This window comes from Panthera tigris, chromosome A2, assembly GCF_018350195.1.
Source record: "Panthera tigris isolate Pti1 chromosome A2, P.tigris_Pti1_mat1.1, whole genome shotgun sequence".
Lineage (NCBI taxonomy): Eukaryota > Metazoa > Chordata > Mammalia > Carnivora > Felidae > Panthera > Panthera tigris.
In genome coordinates, this window is record NC_056661.1 from 23160230 (window position 1) to 23176745 (window position 16516).

Sequence of the window (16516 nt, forward strand, 5' to 3'; positions counted from 1 at the left end):
CTTATCTGAATATGAGATTTGATTTATCATGTGATCATTAAGCACACGCTGAGTGCCTGATGAGTGCCAGGCCCTGGAAATGTCAAGAAAAATAATGTCTCTGCCCTTAGAGAGGAATTAGAACATACTAGTGTAAGTTAGAAGGAGGTGTATTTCTATGCTGAGAACTTCAAGGGTGGCCTCCAATGGCACGGGCTTCCTCTAGGAGGTAGCTTTGCATCTTAGAAAGAGATCAAGAGATCAGTGCCTGGCCATACCCTAAAACTACAGAATGCTTTCCTGAGTTAGAAGACAATTCAAGTAGTTTCTAATAACCCAACTTGTTACAACTTAGCATATAAATTCAACCCTGCTATAACAATGGAGAATATTTGAGTATTTCTCTCCATGGTCTGTGTGATCCAACTTCACACTGCAAACTGATGGATAGAACATGGTGCCATTTCTGGTTCAATCAGTGGCCTTTTCCCTGCATACACATTGTCCCCTGATTGCTGTCCTTTCCATCCCTTGATTGCTCTCCCTTCCTGCAAGATCTCTGAAGACTGTGGACTAGCCAGGCAGTCATTTCCTCCCCCGAGTTATACTGTCTCAGCCAAGATGAGGCACTTGGGAGAGTAAACATGAGTCTTTGGAGATAAGTGAAGCAAACAAACATTCGCTGGAACTTGAGGATGTGTAAGTCTCTGTGAAGGGAGCCAAAATGGGAACCAAAGCTTCTTTCCTCAGAGACTTCAGGAGGTTTGGGACGGGGACATGACAGAGCAGGTAAGACCAAGGAAGGAGAAGGCCGTGTGAGAGACCAAGGCTGTGGGGCAGGAACTTGCTAATGTCTCTGTGGATTTGTGTGGTGGGTGGGATTTGAGGCACACTGTCAAGGGAATATGATTTTGAAAGGAAGAAACGGGGAAGAGAGTGCGGGTAGGCCTCAGGAGAGAGAGAAGCACTGTGGGCAGTGGGCGCAGGAGGCTGGGCAAGGTAAGGGATTTACAGACAGCTGGAGCAGTCCTGTTGGCTGGAGAGCAGGTGGTGGAGGGAGGGAGGGAGCAAGGATATCCACAGGGCCCACTGCTACCTCTGTTATACTTTTTCTCAGAAGAGTGAAATCTACTTAATTTGATCTTTCCAAGGGTATGTGATCGTGTATGGATTGTAAGGCAAGACAGCTTTCCGACTACCCTTTCTTTGGTCTTGTGATACGATTTCTGGAGGCTTTGCTTGCTTGCGTTAGATGCTAAGATGATTCGGTCACTGGATATACTAGGAAAAATTATTTCACCCACAGACAGTCTGACTGCTGGAGTTCTACAGGGTAATTCTGAGCCATCTGGGGTGCATGATGCTACACAGATTCCCTCTGCACTGAGAAAGCCAACACTGTTTTCACCTGACAAAGGTGGTTGGGACATACCCACATCCGGCTTTTCCTTGCTGAGTGGTGCCATGATCCTTCTCCTCCCCCACCTCCTCCCTCCTCCTCCCCGTCCCCCTCTTTCTTCTTCCTTTCCAGTTTTATTGAGAAATAATTGGCGTATAATTGTATACGTTTCAGACGTACAGCATGATGATTTGGTTTACATATATTGTGAAATGATTACTGCAGTAGGTTTACTTCACATCTCTCTTCTCATATAGATACAATAAAAAGAAAAGAATAAAAATTCTCCTGGTGATGAGAACCCTTAGGAAATATTCTCTTCACAGCTTGATTGTAGGTCACACGGCAGTGTTAGCTGTAGTCCCCAGGTTGTCTTATAACCTTCTTGTCATTCCCCATCCCCCAACCCCTGCCCCTTGTAACCACAAATCTGATCTCTTTTTTTTGAGTTTGGTGGTTTTTTGGTTTTTGCTTGTTTGTCTTTGTTTCTTTGTTTGTTTTTAGCTTCCACATGTGAAATCCTATAGTGTTTGTCTTTTTCTGTCTGACTTATTTCCCTTAGCTTAATGCTTTCAAGTTCCATCCATGTTGTGGCCAATGGTAGGATTTTCTCATTTTTGTGGCTGAATAATATTCCACTGTGTGGAATGTGTGGTATATATGCCACCATTTCTTTATCCATTCATCCTTTGATAGGCACTCAGGTTGTTTCCATATCTCGGCTGTTGTAAATAATGCTGCAGTGAATGGAAAATATCTTTTTGAGTTAGGGTTTTTGTTTCCATTGTATATATTCCCAGTAGAATTGCTGGATCAGATGGTAGTCTTATTTTTAATTTTTTGAGGAACCGCCATATTGTTTTCCATGGTGGCTGGCTGTACCAATTTACGAAGTGCACCAGCGTTCTCTTTTTTCCATACCCTCACCAACATTTGTTATCTCTTGTCTTCTTGGTGATAGCCATCCTAACATGTATGCAGTGATATCTCATTTTGGTTTTGATTTGCATTTCCCTAATGACGAGTGATGCTGAGCATCTTTTCATGTTCCTGTTGGCCATTTGTATATCTTCTTTGGAAAAATGAAAAGGTACGTTGCTCACTTTTTAATTGGATTATTTGTGGTTTTTTGACATATTCTTATTCCTTTCCATTTCCAGGGATTTTCTGAAAGCTGGAGACAAGGAGAACATTTTTAACGCAGACCATTTCCCTCTCTGGTACCGAAGAGCTGCGGAGCAGATTCCAGGGAGCTTCGTCTACTCCATCCCGTTCAGCACAGGTAGGGGTCCTTGTTAGAGTTGGGACTCTGTCTGTCTGGTCCTGCTGGCCCGGGCATTGCATGCAGAGTGTAGTGGGGGCCATCTGAATGCTGGAGGGAGCCAAGTTCTGTCTTGAGGACCAATGCTGAATATTGGCCCAGCACTGAACCATTGACCTGTTTCATAAATACAATGGCCCCAAGTAAAATGAAGCTTTTGCTTAACTGAAGTGTGAAAAGAGCATTTCACAAAGCAGGACTGGTACTTTTTACTGTGTGGAATTTGAATACAAACATCTCAGTAGATTTTTTTTTAATGTTATCATGGTCCCACTTGGAGAAAATTCATGCAGACATAACATCCTTTGCCAGAACTTTCAGTGAATCACATCACTTTGGAGGCCCACAGTCCCCCCATCAGAAACTAAATTGATTCAAATCAACATGCAGGAGTGAGAGCTGAGATTTTTGTGTAGACTTGTGATCTCCTGACAGAGGGCTGCGGTGACCCAGGAAAAGCGCATAACCTGTGATTTTTCTAGTCCTAAGATTTTATATTATAAAAAAACTAAGGTTGCTTCCCTCCAAAAAAGAACTGAACACCATCTTATTTCAACCATGTTTAGAAGCAAAACACACTGAACATACTTTTCGATTGTCCTTGGCTTTTTCTTGTCTCACGCAGCTGATAGTTTTTGGTGCTCATTTTGTGGAAGGCTCTGACTGTGCCTTGTAGCAACTTCAGAGATGAATAAGACCTAGTTCTATAAACTTGGATTGCTTTAGACAGTTCAGTCTATACTTATGTTTTATATTAGAGCCACCATATTAGTCTTTTTCAAGCATTCTGAAATCAGCCCTAGTGGCGGTTTTCTGGTGCTTAGTGTCAAAGCCCCTTCCTTGGTTCTTAGCACTTGCTCATTTCCATGAATGGAAACGTCTTCAGAAAGAGTGCTTTCAAAATTTGCAGAAGACACGTTGGCAAGAGTTATCTAATAACTAGTTGCATGGACTCGTTAGGAAGAGAGTCTCTCATTCATGAAGATATTCAAGGAAAGGCCAAATGTTACTGTAGAAATTCCCTGAGCAGGTAGAATTTTAGAGGAGATTATTAATTAGTTTCCTTCCAGGAAAAACTGAAATTCTCGGAGTCTGTACTCCTTTGCACCCATGGCCACACACACGTGTGTTCTCAGATACAAATGTCCGGGTGACTAAGACTCTTTCTTTATGTTTGTTTGTATGACACTTTATTGCTGAAAATACCAACCGAGAGAACAGTGAACTTTCTCATTCTGCTGCAAACCTGTCAACGTCTTCTCTTATCATGCAATCTCATGCTCCTTTCTTTGTCTTGGTATTCTAAGAAAAAAAAAAGAAAAAAAGAACTTAGCTTGCTAGATTTGGACTGGAAGCAAGCATGAAGTTCTTCTTTTCCGGCAGGGTGGATTTTGCTCAAAACTGGACAAAGAAAAGGAGCAGTCAAAAAAAAGAGCAATCCCCGAAGTGTTCTGTGTGTGTGTGCTTATGAATGATGGCCCCTTGTATGGGTTTCTTCTTTTACTCTTCACCATTTTCCCTACAGAGACTTATGTCTGGGAAAAACAAATTCTGGCTAATTAAGGCTGTTGTAGAATTGGTTTTTGGCAAGCGGGCTTGTCAAAGGAATTTACCTTGTTCGTGATAAAGTTAAGGATGACTTCACATCTTAGGAGATTTCATTCTTCCTTTTGGTTCGGAGAATGTAACATCACCAAGTACAAGTGTTATGATGAAGCTGTCTTATTGTTTCTACCATGTGTTGATTACCTGCACATATTGGAAAACAAGCTGGTTTTTATTACTGCTTAGGCTTGAGCCAGGAGAAGGTTCTCAGTTGCTTCAGTCATAAGCGTATTCAAATTCAGGTCTGCCCTCTCCATTTCCCAGTTCATATTGGATTCCATTCATGGAACACCTTTTATAAGGCAAGCATTGTGCTAACAATTATCAACCAAGGGGGGAGGCGGTTGAAACCTGTGCTCAGGGTCTTTTAATTTATGGATATTGGAGCCATTGTTAGTAATTGAAAATGTCTTCATACTAATGCCTTATTGTTACCACATTAATAAGAGTTTGGAGTAAGGATTAAATTCCAAGTCTATCCCTGATTGGAATGGTTTTGCTAAGAAAAATTGGTTTTGAAATTAGAATTTTATAAATCAGTAAAGTTGTAACGAACAAACCAAAACTAAAGTTCCCAACTTGTAAAACAGTTTCAAAACTTTATCTCATGTAGCTCTCCACAGCCGTATTTAGAGAGGCAGTGTAAATATGATCACTAACACAAGTAAACACTGTAATTAGTAACCACAAATCACAAGAGAAATGTGGTCCCTCCAGTGGTGCTTAATAATTTTGATGTGAAGAGGCCGGATACCCCCCTCCCCCGCCCCCAGTGTGGCAGTCATAACTCAGTGCACTGATTCCTTCAGCTGACAGGACTGTCTACACAGCACCTGTGGCCTAACAGAGTTGGCCAACTCTGAGTCTGGGAACCATGCACTAACACAATCTGCAGAATTGGTGGCCATGGGCCAGTATGATTACTCTCTTAACCTGGGCACACAACCATCTCCATTTTTGTTGTGATGGTTTTTCTTCTTTCAGGAATAGTCAACAAAAGCAATGTGGTGACAGCGAGTACCTCCATTCAGCTCCTCGATGAACGGAAATCTCCTGTGGTAGCAGGTAAAGGATGGATTTCAGTCAATTAATGGAAATAAGCATGGCATCCATTTATCTGGCCAATGAACTGCTTCTGTGCAGCATGTTTATTCTTCACAAAATAAGTTTTGAAAGGAACCAAAAGCTAACACGTACTTCTTCCTTAGCTTGGTGTTATCTTCACCAATTCAGGATTCTGACTGGCTGTGTTTGTTGTGACAACAGAAATCTTTCCCAGTACTCTTATGCTCAAACTAGTAAGAAATTGTTGGTGCGTGCAGAGGAGAATTTCTTGAAAGTTGGCAGTGTGCTCATTTAAAGTAAGCTCCATATCTCCCACTGCTACATCATTAGGATAACAGTGGGCATACTAGGCAATTGTGGGTTTGTTTTAGGGACACACGAGCCGAAATGTGCCTTCTCTGTAGAGCCTGAGATTTTTACCTCTCTCATCCTGCTGAGGAATTGAAGTTAGATGTATCTGTAGGTGCCGGGTTTGGGACCAGGTGAACGCCAAACCATTTCATGATGGAGGGTCTTAAATCGTCAAAGAAACCCTGGCTCTGGCTTTTGCCATCTCTCTCACTCTCAAGAATGTCGGTAGACATCTGTGGCCGGCGATGGGCTTTCATTGGTGGTGTTTGGCCTAAAGGGCTGGAAACTGCCACAGGCGCTCCTCTGGGGACAGCTGCTGACAAAAATGGAGTCTACAAGCTTGTCTGGCATGTCGTCTATTTCTGACATTGTCGTATCCATTGGCGGAGGGTGGATGAGACCCTCCAAATTCCATCCTGATATTGGCTAGGTTTACCAAAGGGAGTTGTTCTGCTTCCAGACAACCTCTCTCAGTAAGTTGTACTGTAGGGGGACTTTGAACATCAACTGCTGTGTCTGTACACCGTGAATATTTGTGGGAAGGATTGCAAATGGAGCAGATAGTTTTGAGTGTGGTTGTTCTCTGGCTGGAAAACACCAGGCTTCTTTCCCCACTTTATTTCTGACTTAGTCTATGTGTCATCATTGTATTAGCAGGGATTGAAAGACCTGGGGGCAATTTCCCTGGTTATTCCTGGCTTTTTGGCTATGGCAAGGAAGACTGTCTTATGTATCTGACCTGTAGATCATCTTGAACTAGGCAGACCTGTAACTAATCAGCCAGGAGATAAGGGCTCTGAGGATTCACAGCTTCTGTCTTTAAATTTTGTCACTTAGCATCTCATGTTCCTTGAAGAAAGTAGGAGACAGGATCATGTAACTTAGCAGGGTTTATTTTTGCTCAAAGGAAGTCAGCCTTCCTTACCTCTAGGGTGACCCAGCCAGCTAGTTCTAGAGGCATGTTATCTCCCTGGAACAGGGCCACGTGCAGCAGCTGTCAAAGATGTGGCCTGACCAAAGCGACTGTCCAACTGTTTGGAAGTTTCTTAAAACCTTTTCATGGGGTGCCTGGGTGGCTCAGTTGGTTAAGCATCTGACTTTGGCTCCGGTCATGATCGTGGTCTGTGAGTTTGAGCCTCGCATCGGGCTCCGTGCTGTCAGCTCAGAGCCTGGAGCCTGCTTCGGATTCTGTGTCTCCCTCTCTCTCTGCCTTTCCCCCACTCATACTCTGTTTCTCTCTGTCTCTCAAAAATGAATAAATGTTAAAAAAAATTAAAAAAATAAAAAACCTTTTCCTTAGCTTTCTCATTCAGTCATCATGAGGGATGCTCTGTGTCAGCCCTAAGGTGGTGGTGCCCATCCCAGCCACTTTTGTCTAAGCTTGCAAACTAAGCTCAAATGTTTCCAAATGCCTATTGTTTTGTAAATGTCTGTTTGGCTCAGTATGGATGAAATGTGGACTCAGCCTGGGTACCGTGTATCCAGTCTGGAGAAGAACGTGAGTTTTCCAAAATGGTTCATTTGTCTATGCTGGTCTACTGTTGAGTTACACAGATGGCCAGAGAACACAGGCAGCTCACAAGACACGGTTTGTCCAGCTGTGAGTGGGTGGAAGAGACATCCTCCTGTTTACTGCTACTCAGTGTGTGTCACCTGGTCCCTGTCTTCACAAGATAATTACAGAGCAAGACGAAGAAGCAAGGTTATCGAAGGAGCTGTATTTAGTACTTACCTTTTAAAACTGGTAGTTATTAACCTTCTTTTTAAAAGTGTGTTTGGTAGGTGTAAGATAAAACAGATTTGCTCAGTTTGATCTTGAAGGCTGCCATGGAGGAGGCACCATGAAGGCAATGACCTCAAGAGGACCTTTCTGTCGCCAAAAGCAGAGTGGCCTCCTCAGCACTTCCCACAGATTGCATTGACTCTGACTCACCCATCCTGTCACTGTGTGATTAGTTTCGGTAACTTTCTTCTGTGTGTTTTCCTCAAATTAAGTAGACATTGTTTACTACTCTAAAGTAAAAAAAGGTCATTTTAATTGGGGAAGAAGCCTTGTTTTGGCAAGTTAGGATGAATATGTGAGCAGGCCTGCTTCCCCACCAGTGTGCCTCCAACTGCAGATGGAATACGGCCAACTGGCAGTAATTTGGGGTCTCAATGAAATCCTTGTGTTCAATTGAAAAGTATATGGAAGGAAAGGTGTACAACTTTGCAAATGATTATCAAGGATACCTTTGAAAGGCCAGCTCTCAAGCCTGTTCGGGCGTTCTCATGTTCACTGGCTCTCAGTGTCTGTTTGGGACAGAAAGAGTTTCTTGTTTTGTTTTGTTTTTGCTTTATTCTCTTTCTTTCTTTCTTTTGTCTTGTTTTCTTTTTTAAACAAAAACATTTAGATACTCATCTGTCAATGACATCTTTGCAGAAAGGGCAGTCAAACTGGGAAGGATTCCATTTATACATCAGCCTGGTGCATAAATGGGCCCCATCCATCTTTTTGGCCCATGACATTGCTTACAGCCCTTCTCTGGAGGGATCTGCCAGCTTTCCAGCTGCCACTAGTGTGCTGAATTTTCTTACTTGCTTTCCCACTGCAAAGGAAGAAATGGTAGGACTTTCTCTTTGGCTTACCAAGTCTCTCCAGAGCCCTGGAGCCTCCTGTGTATGACAAACCTCTCCTCCATTTTTCTGTTCTTATTAGCAATGCAAACCTTGGACTGTAAAGTCCACATAGGTTTGTCACTCACTCTGTAACTTACTAAATATGTGGTCTTGGGTCTCCGAAGGTCTATCTCAAATAACATTGGGATCATTACCTCTTTCACCTTACTCTGGCTTGATTTGGGGGTAAAATGAGAAAACAAAATACTGGACTATGAAGAAGTATAAAAAATGCTAGAATTCGGGGGAACCTATTTTTACCTTCAAGCTTATTCATTCATTCAGTCATTTATTCACTGAGTATTTCCTGACCTCCTTCCTTTACCAAGCACTCTAGATATACATGAATAACATCCAGGCTCCATAATGACATTCTCTTCTTCCTTCCAAACACATGTAAAATAGCAGTTATTTTTAAAGCCATGTCCACACAGGACAGGTGAAGAGAAAAGCTGGATAATTACCTAGAAGGTCCTGGAGGTAAAAAACTTTGTTCTTTTCACCTCCTGTTCCTCAGAACAGAACCCCTGTTCTGAAGTATAGTAGATTAATCCTCAATAAGAATTCTATAAATTGAGTTGAACTTGTAGAAACCTGTTTTGCCCTCATTTTGTTATTACTGACTTGAATTCCATAAATTACTTAGATCATGGTGTTAATTCCCTACGCTGTTCTTCGTGGGACACTGGGCCATATCGGCCAACAGTCACAGGCACCGATTCTACCATTAGAGGATGGAAATGACATAGAGAAAGAAACGCACAGAGGGAAGAATTGAGCCATCAGGGAAGGTGTAACTATGCAGGGAACTTCTTCCCTCCTTGGACAGTTTGTCTGATCCCCTCCACCCCCCATTGTCCTTCTGGACTCTGACAATACACAGTACATAATCTCAGTTTTTCTAAATAAGTTCAGGATTGGGGATTTTTTAAATAACAGAAAATAAATTCTGATTTTTTTTTGCATTTGCTTTAAAATGTAAATTTTAGCACATCAAACTCTAAAACCTCTTCTACAAATGTGCCAGTTTGATTTCTTAACTGAAATGAAAAACCTCTCCAAAGGCAAGGACTGCCCCAATTACCTTTTTATCCCCAGCGCTGAGCACAAAGGAGGTTGACATGTGGTAAATGTGTCAAAACAGTAGATGAATCAAGGAAAATGGGCTTCATTTTCATCTGCTCTGTGTAGGTCCATAAGTTTACGAGTTTTACCATCCACATGACGGGAACACAGTATTCGACTGAAACTCTAAGAGAAGTAGGCAGCAGCTAAAACTCCAATCCATGCCCTGGTGATATGATGCAGACCATGATGGATATTTTAAGAAATAGAAAAACTGTGTAGCACTCCATCCTAATGGCAGCAGTGCTGGCCCAGTAGTTAATCTCTATGTCAGTAAATGTCTTTTCTGAGGTCTGAGCATTAAAGTGATGTTTATAATAGCCAATCTGATCATCAACATAAAGAAAAATAGATTAGAGACCACAGAGGCATTGTTTTCCTACAGAAACAGTTTTTAAAACAGATTTCAAGTGTAAAATTGGATTATTTTTAGTAAATAAATGAGTGGGAACAGGGCTCTGACCTCCTGGTCTTCTTCTCTGCAAGAAACACAGGTCATGTTAAATTCATTCATTGGGGGAAATTTGAAAATGTGAGTTATGTGATCTAATATGCATAATTCTAGACAGTATAGTAAGGGGAATGCTTGATATTAGGACAGATGATCTCATTTTAACCAGCTAATTAGGAAAGAGATGAAATTCCCATTGACCACTAGCTATTGTCAGGTATATGATATTTAAACTGCACGGACTATTTCATATGTACTCTTCATTAGAACTGGATGAATAATGTTGGCAAAATGTTATAGGTAGATACTTAGTTTAACAACATTCCTTTGATGGGATTTCACATATTTGATATAAATGAGTTATCTAGTGTGGGAGGAATTGAGTCAAGTCTGCGTAGATAAGCCTCTAGTTTGTCAGATCTGAGCAAAGGGAGTGTTTTATCTCGGCAGACATTTAGTACTTACTGATTAAACCAGTAGTTCTCAACCAGGGGCATTTCCCTCAAACCCATGGGGCAGTTGATTGCATGCAGAGACATTTTTGTCACAACTGGCTAAAGGGGGGGTGCTACCAGCCTCTAGTGGGTCCAGGTCAGGAATGCTGCTATGTATCCTCTGAGGCTCATGACAGCCCCTCCAAACAACAAGGAATTATCTGGTCCAAAATGTCAGGAGGGGAGAGATTGAGAAATGACAGGCAAACGTCAACTTTTAGTGCTTTCAAATTCACTGCTTTCCCTTCTTGGGCTCCTTTATAAATGATTTTGTTTTATTTTTTTATTGTGTAATTAAATTATTCAGTAAATGTGTATCTAGCATCTACCGTGTATGTTTTGCTGGGGATACAGCTGTGAACAGCCACCCTAGACATCACTGTGGAGTGTATTGAGGGATTGTTGGTTGATACGATAGGAGGGCACCGTCGGCATGCTGTACCCGGAGGCCGGGGGACAGCTGCCCGAGGAAGAATCCTTCCACCCAGATGCCACGGCACTCCCTGAAGACACTGAGACAAACCAAGTTGCTGCCAATGGAGAGCTTCCATATGTGTAGGAGATATAGACCACAGACAAGTATCGCATGAATGGAGGGAAGGAGGGGGGAAGGAGCCAGGCAGACTGGTAGTGGTAAATGCTCTATAGAGAATAGACCAGGATAAAGAGATGAGGTGAGGCTGGCAGTGGCAAAGGCAGGGATGTGTGCCCATCTTCACACATGTACGTTTGGCTCTGTGGTAGGGGCAGTGCTTCTCCAGATCAGGGGGTAGGGTGGGTCAGGGAAGGACCAACATGAGCAGAGTCCTAAATGGTGAGATGCAGCCATCTGCAAAGATCTGTGGGCAGGGCGTTCCAGGCAGACAGAACAAACTTGTCCAGGAATCTTGAATGAGATCCCTCACACATGTTGTAGCCACGTTCCAGGTGGGTACTCTGAGACACAGACAAGCCTCTCGGGTTTCAGGGGTATTTGCTGGGATCTTAAAGCAGGACTGATGGGCAGGTGGGCAGATGACCCAGGGAGAGGTGGGGAACCCAAGGCAGGTCTTCATTCTAAATATTAGCTATAAGATAGGGTTTTTCTATGTGTTTGGCATTTGGCTCTCTCTCTCTCTCTCTCTCTCTCTCTCTCTCTCTCTCTCTGTCTCTTTCCTTTTTTAAGCTGACAAACAGGAGCAATGCAGGGGCAAAAAGAGGTCTAAGCCAGTATGACTGACAACAGCAAACCTCATAGAAATGGATTAATGATGTAGCTACTAATTATGCCATAGATCAAGTCTGCCACAGAGAACAGCTGCCCCGCATGCCACGGTAGCCAGGGATGGGGGCGCGGTAAGGACTTCTGCTCCAGGAATAAAAATAGCCCAGAAATTTGAGAAACTGGATCCCATGTGCTAACTCTCCAGGACACTCACTGCCAAGAGTCACCGTCCTTTTATAAACCTTATCAAAAGCTCCAACATGTCCTCCACCCAAAAATCAGCAGCAGAACTTTCGGATGACAGGTTCTCTCCCCTGCTTGTGTGTGTTCTGAATCAGCAAGCAAAGACCCTTCTTTTTGAGGTCATGGTGTGATTTGGGCATTAAAGCCAATGTGAACTGAGGGTTTGGCAGTGAGCCCAAGGCCGTTTCACCCCTCTTGTAAAATGAGGTTGACTGGTGCTTCAGCTGGATTTCTAACAGCCTAGTTTTTAAAGATGGGGATTTGTTTCATCATCACAGAAAAGGAAAGAACTGACTGATAATGGAGAATTACTTACACCCAGATGCTGTCTTGGGGGACCTCTGGGGTTCTTGTTGAGAGAAATAAATTTGCTTATAAATAAATACACGTACAGTGTTTGGCAAATGCCTCCAGTGAGTGCTCAATCATGAGTAGCTGCTAAACTGTCATTACTATTGCTTCTGTTGTTAGAATGATGGTTGGCTACACCCGCCACTACTCACTAGCCAGGGCTTATTGTCATGTGTTGTTCTCTGTGAGAACTTGCATAGGAAATACCATTACAGTATCTTGACATGTTTCACAAAACTTTGAAACTCACACTTTCATGTCCCCATGTACCCAGAGGTTGGCCAGCTGCAGCCCATGGGACCAAATCTAGGCTGCAGTCTGTTTTGTTTGGTTTTCTTATAGCTTCATTGAGATATATTTCACATACTGTAAAAACTCACCCACATAAAGTATACAGTCTATTGGATTTTAGTGTATTGACAGAGTTGTGCAACCATCGCCGCAATCTAATTTTAGAACAATTTCAACATCCCACAAAGAACCCCTTGTACACACACAGTCTCATTCTTGATATCTTATTCCCTACCCCAGCCACAGGATACCACAAATCTACTTTATGTCTCTATGGATTTGCCTTTTCTGGACTTTGCAGATAAATGGAATCACAACAGTACATGGCCTTGTGTGATCAGCTTCTTTTACTTAGCTTAAGTTTTCAAGGTCAATCCATATTGTAGCATGTGTCAATACTTTGGGGTTTTTTTTGTATTGCCAAATGATATTCTGTTGTTTGTACATACACCATTTTATTTATCCATTCATCAGTTTATGGACATTTGGGCTCCCACCTTTTAGCTATTTATAATGTTGATATGAACACTCATGGACAGTGGACATGGACAAGTTTTTGTGTTGATACATATTTCCGTTTGCCTTGTGTAGACACCTAAGAGTGGAATTTTGGCATCATATGGTAATTCTATGTTTGATATTTTGAAGAGCTATCAAGCTGTTTTCCAGAGTGGCTCCACCATTTTACGGTCTCACCAGCAACGTATGAGGGTTCCAATTTTTCCACATCTTGCTCAACACTTGCTATTGTCTGTCTTCTTTATTTTAGCCATCCTGGTGGGTGTGAAATGATTTGCATTTCCCTAATAACTAATTATGCTGAGCATCTTTTCATGTGCTACTTGAATTTGCTCATAAGAGAAATTTATTTTCAGATCCTTTGCCCATATTTAAGTTACATTATGTGTCTTTTTATTATTGAGATATGAGTTCCTTACATATTCTGGATATAAGTACTTTGTCTGATGTCTACCAGCTGTTTTTGTAAATGACATTTTATTGAAATACAGCCATGCCCTTATTGTCTATGGATACCTTTCTGCTAAAATGGCAGACCTCAGTAGTTGGATAGAGACCATATGGACTATAAAGCCAAGAATATTTAAAAAATTTTTAATGTGTATTTATTCATTTTTTGAGAGACAGAGTGTGAGTGGGGAAGGGGCAGAGAGAGGGAAACAGAGAATCTGAAACAGGTGCCAGGCTCTGAGCTCTCAGAACAGAGCCAGACACGGGGCTCAAACTCACAAACCATGAGATCATGACCTGAGCCGAAGTCAGACGCTTAACCAACCGAGCCACCCTTTTTTTTTTTTTTAATGTGTATTTTAAAGCCAAGAATATTTAATACCTGGCTATTTATAGACAAAAGTTGCCAACTCTTGCTTTGGAAAAAAATATGTCACAATCTATTTTTTTTTAAAAAAACATAAAACACTGATTTGTTCCTTCATTTATTTAACATCTTTTTATTTTATAAAAATGAAGTGGGTATTTAAATCAGAGGCTATGTAAGTAAATGTTGAAGACCGAGCTTCATGTATCAGAAGGTGCCCATCAGTTGTGCCTAATGTTTTTGTATATGTGGTTACACAGAAATCCCAATCAAAGATCCTAAGCTTTCTAAAAATATATGCTCTCATTGTCAGTCAAGACAGTGATTTACTTAATCTTCGCTCTAGTTTATAAACCTCTGAACAGTGTAATCAGCATAATGCTCGGTAGAGCATTGGAAATGCCCTCACATGCTTTGGTGGAAAACAGTTTATGGGATTTTTTCCCCCCCAGCATGGATCATGAGAGATTTGGGGATTTATTTAGTTGCCTTTATCCAGGAAAATCTCCTAGTGACCTTGTTGGGATCTTGATCTTATTTAAGACTAGAATATGTGACTCATGCTAAGTGAAGTGCCCACAGAGGAAAAGTGAGCTGACCTGAATCTCCCCTCCTGGAGGAGAAGGACGGACATCAGCAGAGTCTGCAGTAGGAGCATAAATGCTCTGCCAGTCAGTCTGAGGACTCTCTTACTCATGGAAAATGCTTTGGCTGGTTGGTGGTGGAAAAGGGGGACAATGCGGATCAGAGACTTGCACCCACCAAGAGCTCCTAGGTTCTATTCTGGATGAAAATTTCTGCATGAGACCAGGATAAGTGTCTAATTGTCATTCCTACTTTAAGAACAAATTATATGTGAACAGGGTGAGGCCGATGGGAGTGTATGATTGTCTTTAAACAAAAAAAGAAAATTTTGGAATGAAACCATAGTTTGTGGTCATTTTCCATGCTTTTGCTTCACTAGCCTACTCCTACCAACTTCCAGATTTGTGCTGATATAGTCAGGTTTTTAAGCCAAAATTATTTTTGTTATTGAATTATTTTGTGTCATGCATTTCTCGGTCTCTTATGCCATAGGATTTTTCCACATGTCCCCTCCTTCATTCTCTCCAGAACCCACCCCAGACAAGTTTCATCCGCAGTGAAGCACTTCTCAAGGTCACCTATAACCTCCACATTATGGAATCCAGCTACAAATATGTATTATCTAATAGTTTCCACGAGTCAGGGATCTGGGTGAAGCTTAACTGGGTCATCAGGCTCAGGGTCTCTCACAAAGGCTGCAGTCAAGGTACTGGCCCAGGGTCTTTCATGAGGGTGCAGCGAAAATGTTGTTGGGGCTGTGGTCTTATCTGAAGGCTCAGCAAACAGAGGAAATGCTTCTGCAGTCACTCATGAGAAGCTTAGCAGCTGGTTGTTGGTCAGCCACCGTCCTGACATCCTCGCCATGTGACTGTCTCCACAGGCGTTGACTTTCCTCAGAACAAGCAGGAGAGAATGAGCACAATGGGAGCCAGAGTTTTTTTGTTACTTAGTCCTGGAAGTGATATTCTATGATGTGTACCTCATATTCTTTTTGCTAGAACAAGTCACTGTGTATTCCAGCCCACCCTCAAGGGGAGGCAGTTCAAAAAGGGCATGAGTACCTTCAAGAATCATCTGAAAAGCTGCCACAACCCACAGGGTCCTACATGATTGGACTCCTCGTTACCCTCTAACCTCAGCTCCTTCTGCCTCGACTTTTGTTCACTTGGCCACATTACCTTTACATTATTCTTCAAACACATTAAATGTGCTCATATGTCAGGGCCTTTGGACCTGTTGTGCCTTCTCCCTGGGACAGTTTCCCTCCAGATATCTTCACCACTGGTTCCATCTTCTCCTTCCGGTTTCTGCTCAACTATTTTCTGAGGGGATTTCGTGATCACCAAGTATAAAACAGAAACTCTTCCTCTCCCATATCCTCAGTACTCTGTGCCCGTCATACCTACTTCTCCACCACTTGATGTACATAGATTTTATGTCATTATCTTCTCCTTCTGGGAGATGTTAAGTTCCATGGGGCATATGCTTTATATCTCTTATTCCCACCTTCATCTCTGATACTTAGAAAATTGCCTGGCATGCAGAAGGTGCTTAGAAATTTATCAAATTATTTGACTTTGCATTGTTTTGTAACCATATTAACTAAACCAGACATACCCCTGACTTTAACTGATTTGGTGCTTATTGCTGGCACTTGAATGGCAGGACTCCACATTTTTCAGTTCTTCTCACATTTCTCCTCCCCCTTCCCCTTCCCCTTGTTTTTATAATTCATCCCTTGATCAATTAAAGTAGGTCTTGAGTCATTTTTCTTCAAAAACAATGCATGGATGGCATGCTCCCTAAACGGTTGCGTATCTGAGAATTGCAAGCTCAGTCTGGTTCCTTGTTAAGTGTCGTTTTTTTGTTTGGTTTCTAGACTTTGGAATATTTAATTTTTTCGTTTGTTTCATTTATGTGTTTTTTTCTCTAATTTATACTGATTGAGACTTTCATGTACCAGGCAATAAGCTAGACTAACTTTTAATATTTTTTCCATTTATCTCTCTTATAGGAAGCCCTTCTCAATCTATATAATTGGAGTTTTTCTTTAGCTCA

The 16516-nt window shown here is 41.9% G+C and overlaps 2 protein-coding genes across 2 annotated transcripts in view; one reads left to right on the plus strand and one right to left on the minus strand.

Moving 5' to 3' along the window:
- CACNA2D3 (calcium voltage-gated channel auxiliary subunit alpha2delta 3) overlaps positions 1-16516 on the plus strand; it is an 858555-nt gene that overhangs the window by 698025 nt on the left and 144014 nt on the right. Inside the window, exons 25-26 of the mRNA XM_042979174.1 lie at positions 2539-2660; positions 5289-5369. Of these exons, the coding sequence (XP_042835108.1) occupies positions 2539-2660; positions 5289-5369 (203 nt within the window). The remainder of the gene's footprint in view (positions 1-2538; positions 2661-5288; positions 5370-16516) is intronic.
- Positions 3873-16516, minus strand: part of LRTM1 (leucine rich repeats and transmembrane domains 1) — a 30004-nt gene continuing 17360 nt past the window's right edge. The window contains exon 3 of the mRNA XM_042979173.1: positions 3873-4001. Within this exon, the coding sequence (XP_042835107.1) occupies positions 3949-4001 (53 nt within the window). The 3' untranslated portion in view covers positions 3873-3948. The remainder of the gene's footprint in view (positions 4002-16516) is intronic.